Source organism: Marmota marmota, unplaced genomic scaffold (assembly GCF_001458135.2).
Source record: "Marmota marmota marmota unplaced genomic scaffold, marMar, whole genome shotgun sequence".
NCBI lineage: Eukaryota > Metazoa > Chordata > Mammalia > Rodentia > Sciuridae > Marmota > Marmota marmota.
In genome coordinates, this window is record NW_025999968.1 from 47,382,621 (window position 1) to 47,393,288 (window position 10,668).

Genomic DNA, 10,668 nt, shown 5'->3' on the forward strand with positions numbered 1-10,668 from the left:
AACCTTTCTAACACATGTTTCTGCTGCTCCAAACATTTCCTTGGATATATTGTGTCTCCATTTTTAGCAAAGATATTCAGGATTAGGTTAGGTAGCAACTTGGGCCACTGAACACTCATCTGGAAACTTGTCTTGGAATTCTTTTCTCAGTGGAGATTAAATATCTTGGAACAAAGTTGAAACAAAGGTTAGAACCGGGACTGTGTGAACACTTGTCCATAAAGATATGTGGTATGTGGTGTATTTCCTTCTCTGCCAAATGTGATGTGCAGCTCATAAATGAAGTTTATGAGAAACACAAACCTGAGTGTCTCCTTTTAATATTCCTCAGGAATGCAGCCTTATCTAGTTAGTGTGGCCTTTGAATGCTGCCAGCTCCAGTCCTCTTTTGTCAGTTCAATAAAAGCAATTTGATCACAGCCAGGCAGAGCCTGGGACTCTTGCAGCTGCTGAGTTGGTTTGTTCTTGTTAGAGGGAAGTATTATGTTTACACTGCTTAAACTCCAAACCATGGATCGAGGAGACTGTGATGAAATCTGGGCTCTGGTATGCTGACTGCAAGATAGCTCCTGGAGCTCTTTGACTTTTAGTTTCTGCTCCCTTGTGTTATTAATCTCTCTTATGCCCTGATTCTAAGGAACCAATATGGCAAAAGTGGTGGGATGTCACTTCCAAGATTAGGTTTTTAAAGTCTGGGACGCCTGTCTTGCTAGCACTGTCTTTTATGAGGATTTTCTCACTGTATGTCTCTTCTTGTTGGCTCAATTGCTCTGGGGAAGCAAATTGCCATGTTTTGAGATGCCCCCATGGAGAGGCCCATATGGCAGGAAATAGAAGGTGGCCTCAGGCTAATTGCCAATGAAGAGTTGAAAAGGGTCTTTAGTCCAAAAGCCTTCAAGGAACTGAATCTCATCAACAAGTCTGCATGGGACTGTAACCTGGGAGAGTCCCTGAGATCCTGAGAAGCTATTTCCAGGGTTCAGCTCTATAGAAACTGAGAAAGTAAATATTGTTTCAAGCCAAGGAGTTTTGAGGGACTGTTACATAGCCATGAATAATAACAACTGATTACAGAGGTAATAAGGCTTTGGGTGGGGCACAAATATTGGAAAAAGAATACATATATACATTTGCATCTGAGTCACCAACTCAAATGGTCTTTGTGACAGATGTCTTACATATATTGTCTATAATAATTGCAACAACCTGGCAAGGGTAGTGTTATTCACATATTTTGGAAGAAGTAGATATTCTGGAAATCCAGTTACTTGACTCAGAACATATGGTTAGAAGACGAGAGTGATGAGAGAGACCAGTGTCTCCTGCTCTCAAGTCTGGCTCTTTCCTTTACATTTAGAGATAAGAGGAGGGGGCAGAGGTGGGGGGCAATCAGAATCACCTGCAGATCTTTTCAAAGTTACTGATGTCACTCTCCTTCTCTAGAGGTACTGACAGTGTGAAGTGAAATATATGATATAGTGAGGTTTACAGGAAAAACACTGACCTTACACAAGTTCAGCTTTACCCTTTGCAGCTGGGATCAGTGAGTAGAAAGTAAATTTTGCTCATTCCTAGAAGTTTCTGATGGAGAATTTGGTAGCCTTTAAAAGCCTGCTTAGAGAAGTGATCTCGTGACTTTGGTGTTCTGGTCTTAGGTTGTTTGATGAAGTTAAAAAACAATAGTGCCCAGGGTTGCTATTTGATGGTTTGTATATATCATCCAATGAGTGCTAAACCCTACCTCACCTACAGCCAGGAGTTAGCAAAATGAATTTGGCTAAACAAGCACAAGTTGGGAATGAAAGGGATATGTGGTGAGTTTTACTTCATTTAGTGTAAGAACAAGATTATTAAAAAAAAAAAGAAAAAACAGAAGGGAACATTGTAGGACTGCACCTCAGGAAGGTGAGTGTTGTCCTGTACTCTCGAATGATGGCTCTGAGAGCTGAAAAGAATGTCTGACTAGCTCCAGCAGCAACTCCAAGGTCTCTCTTCTATCATGAGTCCTTTAGCCCTTGCAATGGCTTTCCCAGTCTAGCCCTAGAGAGAGGAGAGATGGTGACTTCCAGCCAAATACGGCACATTTGAATTATTTATTAAGTTCTTTACATGGAGTGAAAGGGCTTCTGTGGGCAGGACTTGTAGAACATAAGAAGTAGCTCATGGGTCCTCATGCAGGTCATACCTTGCTTTCATGTCAATATCTTCTTATGTTACTAGAGGGCATCGCAAACAACTGACAAAGTCCATAGGTTCTGCTGGAGGAGGTGATTGGAGAGGCTTCTTCTTCCTGCTACCTCATTGCTTTGTTTTTTTTTTTTCCTCTTGGGATACTGGGGATTCCCATGACCTTGCATATTCTAGGCCAGCTCTGCCACAGAGCCACACCACAGCATTACCTCTTTGCATTTTACATAGGCTTTTCTGGGCACCATTAACCAATATGGTAGTCACCAGCCACATGAGACTAGGCATCAATTGCAATGGGGTTAGTGGGACTAAAGAAGAGAATTTTTTTTTGGGGGGGGGGGATGTATATGTGTGCTAGGGATGGAACACAGGAACTCAGGCATGCTAGGCAAGTGCTTTCCCACTGAGCTACATCTCCAGACCAAGAAATGAAATTTTCACCCAATTTACATTCAATTAATTTTAATTTATATGATTATATGTAGTTGGCAACTACTGTGTTGGTTAGCACAGTTCTAGAGGCTGTTCTCATTATACCGATTTTTCACTAATTTATTTTTAGTTCATGTTTGTAGAACATTTTCCAAGAGTCAGGCACTATACTTATAATTTTGCATATATTCATACAATTTTCACAAAACCTGATGAGGCCCATAATATTACTTACATTTTCCAGAGCAGAAAGTTGAACCTTAGAGAGATGAAGTCAACTGCTTCAAATCACAGAAGCAGGAGATAGGATTAAAAAAAAAGTCTGTCTGGCTCTAACCTTTATTTCCTGTACAGAACAATGAGGGTGAGTAGGAATGGGGCGGGTGTGTGTGTTTATGTGTGTGTGTGAGTGTGTGTGTGTGTGTGTGTGTGTGTGTGAAAAAAATGGACTCGAGACAACTAAAATATAACCCTTGTTATAATGGGTTCTTTCATTTTATTGCTTATTGTAAACAGTTTGGCCACAGCAAATATGTTAGTTTGTAAATCACTATAATTTAAAGCTTTCACGTCACTTCCTGTTTCCCCTTGAAGTTGCATCATCTGTGAAAATAGTCATTGAAGTTCAAAAGTCTATAATGTGCACAATTGTGATACTGTTACACTAAACACAAGTAGTAAAAATACTCATCTATTGTAGGAATATAGGTTTGTATCCCTTAAGGAGGGCATAAACACAGGATAGATGGTATGGAATGAAAGGGCTTCTGTGGGCGGGACTTGTAGAACATAAGATGTAGCCAGTCAACACCTGTTGATGGCAGAGATGATGAAAATCAATTTCCAATGGTCTTTCCTCTGCATGTTTTCTTCAGGAATATACAGTGTATTTGCAATCAACATTCTCAAAATTGTGGAGACCCTGGCACATTCAGTTTCATAGCTGCAGTGTAATTGGATCTGATCACACTTGCAGAGGAAAAAATAAATTAAATCATATGTGCTGTTAACATTGTGCTAAATACTATAGTGAGTCAGGGAATCTTTCAATAGGATAGACTGGAACTCTTGAATACTGTGCATGTTCATGACTAAGAAAATCAACTGTGCCTAAAAATCAGGCAAGTGATTTAAAACAAATTTAGCCTTTAGACCTCACAAGCAGGCTATATTAGGCCAGATAAATGTATTTCTAGTATAGATATTTGAATGTATATTATATAACCACTTATATTAACTACTAAGTTTCCTAACTATAAGTACAGATACTATAATTTATACCTTAAGGAATTTCCTTTGATCGTTTTATTTAGCAAAATTCTTAACAACATTTTAGGATTTCACCAAACATTGGTGATGATAGTGGATTAAGCATTTTAGGTTTAATTGTATAGTGACACAAAAGTCCTATCATCTATCCCCAAAGTTCAGTGTACAATTTTAAATATATGAAAGGATCCATATAAAATATAAATGTTAAGGTCACTTCCAGCCAAATATGGCACATTTGAATTATTTATTAAGTGCTTTTACATCTAAAGGTAGGCACTTCATAAAATTTACATTTTGGTAAAAGGCAACCATGTGATATCAATATCTTATCCTTTTTCATTTGCTATATAACTTTTTCAAGAGAATAGATAACCATAGTTTTACAAAAGAGGAATATAAATTTGTCTCAGTTACATTTAAATGGACTCCCACAGAAGGCAAACCAAATTGTATTTTCCCCTTTTATTTTTGTTAATCTATTGTATGTTTTCATGGTTAAGTTCTGAGATTTTACTGATGTAAAATCTATAGGAATATTTGCCTTCTTATCTTTTACTTTAAAGTGAAGCTTTTATTGCCTGTAGAACTTGATACAATTTCTCTTTCATCATTGGAAAAACCTCATAAATCCACTGACCAGTCAGATGATTTTTCAGGAGGTGGCAGCTGACATTGAAGAGTGTTTGGCTTGTATCAACTGGTTTTTAACTCTCAAAGTAAATAAGTAAGAATCAATTGTTGCTTTTATTTTTAAAACCATAGAAACTCACTTGCATTAAAAAAAAATGAGCAGAACTTTTGGGTGTCCAATGGGCTTATCTACCATTTGATTTAGGTATCCTTTCTAGATCATATATTAGGTTCGTTTTGAAGTCTTCATAACAGGAAGCTTTACAAAACAGTTTTGTCAATAAGAAAGCTCTAAATGCTGTTTTTAAATAGAAGGATACCTTGGAGATATTGTGGGTTCAGTTCTAGACCACCACAATAAAATGAATAGCATAATAAAGTGAGTCACAATTGTTTGGCTTCCCAGTGACTATTAAAGTTAGGTTCATATTGTACTGAGTCTAACTGTGCAATAACATTATGTCTAAAAAATACTTTATTGCTAAAAATGATAAGGATCATCTCAGTCAGCATTGGATCATAATATTTTTGCTGGTGGAGGGTCTTTAACTCAACTTTGGTGGCTGCTGACTGATCAAAGTGGTGTTTAATAAAGGATGGGGAGGAGGTTGCAATTTCTTAAAATCAGGCAAAAGTAGAGTCTGACACATAGATTGACTTTTTCATGAAAGATTTCTCTGTAGCATATAATGTTGTTTGATAGCATTTTATCTACATTAGAACTTTTTTCAAAATTACAGTATATCGTCTCAAACAATGATGCTAATTTGTCAACTAATTTTTTGTACTATTCTAAATCCCTTGTGTTTATTTCAACAATGGTCACAGCGTCTTTACCAGGAGTTGATTCTACCTCTGTAAACTATAATTTCTTTAAAAGAATTTTTTTTCTGAGTAATAGATCTCAATAGTGGGCTTAAAATATTCAGTAACCCATGTTGTAAATAGGCTTTCTTGTTCCATGAATAGAGCACAAGAACAGTATATTCAGTATAACTTTCAGGAATTTAGGATTTTTAGAATGGCAAATGAGCATTGGCTTCCATTTAGAGTTACCAGCCGTATTAGTCCCTTAAAAAAATTGAATCATCCTGTTCTTTGAAGCTCTGAGGTCAGACATTGACTTCTCAATAGCTCTGAAAGTCCTGGATGGTATCTTCTTTCAATATAAGGCTGTTTCATTGACATTGAAAATATATTGTTTAAAAAACTAAAAATAAAATCTGTTTAGCCTTTTCATGAATTACCTGAGCTAGGTGTTCTAGAGAACTTGCTGCAGCTTCTTCTATATAGGCACTTGCTTCGCTTGTGCTGTCTTGTTATGGAGATGGTTTCTTTCCTTAAACCTCATGTACTGAGCTCTGCTAACTTCCAACTATTCTTCTGCAGCTCGCTCAACTCTCTTGGCCTTTATCAAATTGATGAGAGGATTAGGCTTTGGCTTAAAAAAAAATGTTGTGGCTGGTTTGATCTTCTATCCATAAAGTTTTACCCACTAAAACGTCCTCCATACCAGCAATAAGGCTACTTTTCTTTCTTATCTTCACTGGAGTAACACTTTCAATTTCCTTCAAGATTTGTTTTTTTTTTATATTCACATCTTGGTTTACTACTGCAAGAGGCTGAGCTTTCAGCTGTCTCTGCATTCTACATGCCTCTCATTGAGCTTGGTTATTTCTAGTGCATGATTTAAAAGGAGAGATCTGTGACTTCTCCTTTCAGTTAAACACATAGGGTTATTAATTGACATAATTTCAACTTTTTTTATATCTTAGGGAATAGGAAGTCCCAACGGGGACAGTCAGTTGGTAGTGCAGTTGGAACATTACAATATTTACCCTTTGTTAAGCTCCTTGCCCTACTTGGGCACAGTTTGTAGCGTATCAAAACAACTGCTATAGTAACATCAAAGATGACTGATCACAGATCACCATAACAGATACAATGATCATGAAAAAGGTTTGAGATATTGTAATATCTCAAAATGTGAGACAGAGACAAGAAGTGACTGTATACTACTGGAAAAATGGTGCTGATGAACTTACTCAATGCAGGCTTGCCATAAACCCCCATTCTGTAAAAAATGCATTTTTTTGTGAAGCACAGTAAAGAAAAGTGCAATAAAATGAGGTATGCCTGTACTAAAAACCAAAGTCCCCTCGGGTAACTTCCATCCAGTGCCTCAAACAGTGCCAGGCACATATTAGGCCTCAGACACTCAATATACATATATTAATAAAAGAAAGAAGGAGCAATTCTGGTTCTGACTTTAAAGCTACATAGAATAAAGCTGTTGGCTTATGTAGTCCGGGCCATTCTCCTGTGCTACTGCAGTCTTCTCTTTTACAGGATCAATACTGAAACTTCCTTCATCTAGTCTTTAAACATCAGTTATGAGAAGTTCTCTCAATCCTCATTCCTCTTCTTTGAATGTGCTTAAGTGGATCAGATCCCTTAAAACGTGATTCTGAAGAACCATGCAAAATAATCCACATGGGTATCAGCTCTGATCAGGGTGGGAACCCTGTGCCTCTTAGCACAGAGGGTCCGCCAGAAATAGTATCTGACCCATAAAAGTATTCCTTAGAGCACTCCTCTCCTGTTTGTTTAGGAGTAGAGGCATTTTAATCTAGGTAAGATCATTGATTGACACATATTCTGTTCCAGGAGAAACATTATTTCCGTGAATGTCCAGGATAAGGAGGGGGTGGAGAATGCTGTGCTGAGGCCTGTGGAGTTGGGGAGTATGGAGGAGGCATGTCTGCACAGTATTCCATCTCGTGGTCGTAACCATAGGGGGGTGGTGGCACTGAAAAAGAAAAGGAAGAGACCATCAGGCATTTGGAGAGTATTCAAGAGTCGTACTTGGACCACTGGACTGGATACTTTGATAGGGAGCATAATTTTTGTCTGAAAAAGATTTTTTTTTCAGGTCAAAAATACGTACTGTGAAAGGATAAGTGTTGTGAAATGTGGCAAATGGGTGGAGGTGTTTAGAATTGGAGGCATAGGGAGAGATCCTGGGAAGTATGATGCTGAGGAGCAAAGAGAGAAAAAGATGAGGAACAATTCAAGTTTGACCCAAAGCAAAGAAGCAGGAGAGAGCACTGTTGTTTAAGCAAGATGCCTGTGGAGGGGAAATAGGGAAAGACATTGTGGAGTGTGGCTACATTATCATGGCAGGCTCCGAGTGTCTTTATGGTGTGCACTGCAGAGTTATCAGAGATGTTTTTTAATATATTAGTGAATATGCTTTGGGAAAAGGATTCCTTTTTAAGGGGGGTAGGGGTACCAGGGATTGAACTCAGGGGCATTCAACCACAGAGCCACGTCTCCAGTCCTATTTATTGTATTTTCTTTTAGAGACAAGGGTCTCACTGAGTTGCTTAGTGTCTTGCTTTTGCTGTGGCTGGCTTTGAACTTGTAATACTCTTGCCTCTGTCTCCGAAGCGGCTGGGATTATAGGCATGCACCACTGTGCCTGGCAGGAAGAGGATGCTTTAAGCAGCACGGACACAGGAAAACTGAAGAAAAGGTGAACTGATTTAGGAGCATACCTAAGAGATGTTTTAGTCAGCTTTTTCCACTGCTGTGACTAAAAGACCCAAGCAAAACAACTGTAGAGGAGAAAAAGTTTATTTGAGGGCTCATAGTTTCAGAGGTTTCAGTCCATAGACATCAGACTGTGTTCTTCAGGGCTCAAGGTGATGTTCTTCAGAACATCATGGCGAAAGAGGGAAGCAATTCACATCATGATCAGAAAGTTGAGAGAGACTCCACTTGCCAGATACAAAAACATACCCCCAAAGCACGCTCCCAATGACCCACTTCCTCCAGCCGCACCCTACCCACCTTCAGCTACCACTCAGTTAATCTCTACAAGGGGATTAATTCATCGATTGGGTTAAGGCTCTCATAACCCAATCAGTTCTCTTCTAAACCTTCTTGCATTGTCCCACACATGAGCTCCTGGGGGACCCCTCACAGTCAAACAATAATAAGGGATTCATGATAATGAGGAGAAAACATTCATATATGCCCTGATGAGCCAAGCATTTTGAGTACTTAGGTGATTAGGGGATGCCTGGGTATGTGGAAAAAGGGATGACAGTGAGAAAAAAGATGCAGAAGTATGATTGCTCCATTGATCTATCAATCTATCTACTCTATGTGACAAGCAGGTTTCGGAATGATGAATTTAATTTTCTAAATATTTGAAAAAATTGTCTTGAATTTATTTATATGTGTGTTTTAAAATCACACTTAAAACACTTTATGATGACTACGTATGGGTGTCTATTTTGTAGTGATCTCAATCCTGTCTCCAAGATCAGAAGAGAGACTCCCCTTTAAGCTGAATTTCATCCAGCTCTTTGAGGAATTAATCACTCTGCACCAGCTGAGCAACCCCTCAGCAGCCATTCTGAAGGTATGGCAGAAGCTGAATCATCCTCAAGATCCTGGCTGTGTTTGGAAATCAACATGCCTTAATTGGTTACTGTGAATGCAGCCTCAGTCTCAAGATCTGTGTCATGATAATGCAAATGAATGGCTAAGCCTTAAACATTAGAGTGCAACTATCTATATAAATATATTTCTAAGTGTCTTCTAAATTGTGCTCCTTCTACTAAGAACTTAGCCATGTTCTGCTAAACAGGGATAGACAAACATGGGGCCTCAACTGCTAGGCTCCTGCCAGTATGTTTCCTTTTGGATTGCTCTGGCTTGCCTCTTTGTCAAGTGCTTGATCATGGAACCATTTACAGACCTCCTTAGAGCTGGAGGATATGATGATGCGGGACTGAGTCACCTACAGAAAGGGGAAGAAGGAGCCAGAGAACTAAGTGAGATGTTCCTGAGGGCGGTTGCTAAGTCCCTGGTGGACACTGAGCAGGCTGAGGGCTTTCAGCAGAGGATTCAGTTCTGGAAAAAAATCAATGAGGGCGTTTTCAGTCTCTAACACTCCTTCAACCTGCACTACTCTAAGCTGTGTTTTCTACAACACTGTGGAATAACCGCACACTTTCCCTCTGAACTTTACGACTTGTTGGCTGCATTAAGTCTTAAGAGGACTTAGATAAAAAAGGTTTATGAAAAACTTTATCCAAATCAAAGAAGGGAACACTACAGCCTTCATGTAAAGTCCAATTTGACCCCCATTCCACAGCTTTCTGTGACAGTAAAACTGTACATTGAGGATTTTCCCCTTCCTGCTTAAGAATATACTCTGACTTATCCTGCCAATTGACTCTATACCAGTCCATGTCTTGGACTCCTGGTGTGTGTTGCTGTATCCATAACAAAGTGTCTGCACTGGGCCATCTGCATAAAAACTGCTGGATGATGTTTCAGTGAGATATCCTTAGTGTTTCCACAGCTGCATGTTGAACATGAACATCTCAGGTATGAAACAGTGTTCTTTTATACATATAACCTCAGAATTTTGATAAAGCAATAACATAATATTGAAAGTTAGTATTTTAAGGATGATTCATCATGAAATTAACATGGTGCATTTTTATCATAACTGTTGCTAGAAAATATTTTCCAATGATACTTGTATACTGGTGGACTTTGTTATCTTTCTTACTGATAATAAGTTCTACTAGGAAATAAACTTTTCAAGGTATTAATCAATTATAGACTTCTTGATTAACCTTCAGAGGTTTTGTTCTTTTTTATACCTGAAATAATCTTTGAAAAAATGTGCGGATGCAGTGGAGAGCCTTTGAAACTCTTTCATAACCAATATATAATGCTTTGCTATAAGTTGGGTAACTTACGCCATGTCAGATGTAGTTGTCTATAACACAAAAAATAATGGAGGAACACTATAATATTCAGAGGAGGAATTTAGTATGTTCACCCACTCAGACCACTATTTTTATTTTTTATTTATTTATTTATTTATTTATTTATTTTTTATTTTTTTAAATTTTTTATTGTTGGTTGTTCAAAACATTACATAGTTCTTGATATATCATATTTCACACTTTGATTCAAGTGGGTTATGAACTCCCATTTTTACCCCATATACAGATTGCAGAATCACATCAGTTACACATCCATTGATTTACATATTGCCATACTAGTGTCTGTTGTATTCTGCTGCCTTTCCTATCCTCTACTATCCCCCCTCCCCTC

The 10,668-nt window shown here is 38.3% G+C and overlaps 1 protein-coding gene across 1 annotated transcript in view; it reads right to left on the minus strand.

The window, feature by feature from the left end:
* Nucleotides 1-3,082: 3,082 nt before the first annotated feature.
* The window catches only part of Cyyr1 (cysteine and tyrosine rich 1), a 110,142-nt gene continuing 102,556 nt past the window's right edge, over nt 3,083-10,668 (minus strand). Inside the window, exon 4 of the mRNA XM_015478670.2 lies at nt 3,083-7,333. Within this exon, the coding sequence (XP_015334156.1) occupies nt 7,200-7,333 (134 nt within the window). The 3' untranslated portion in view covers nt 3,083-7,199. The remainder of the gene's footprint in view (nt 7,334-10,668) is intronic.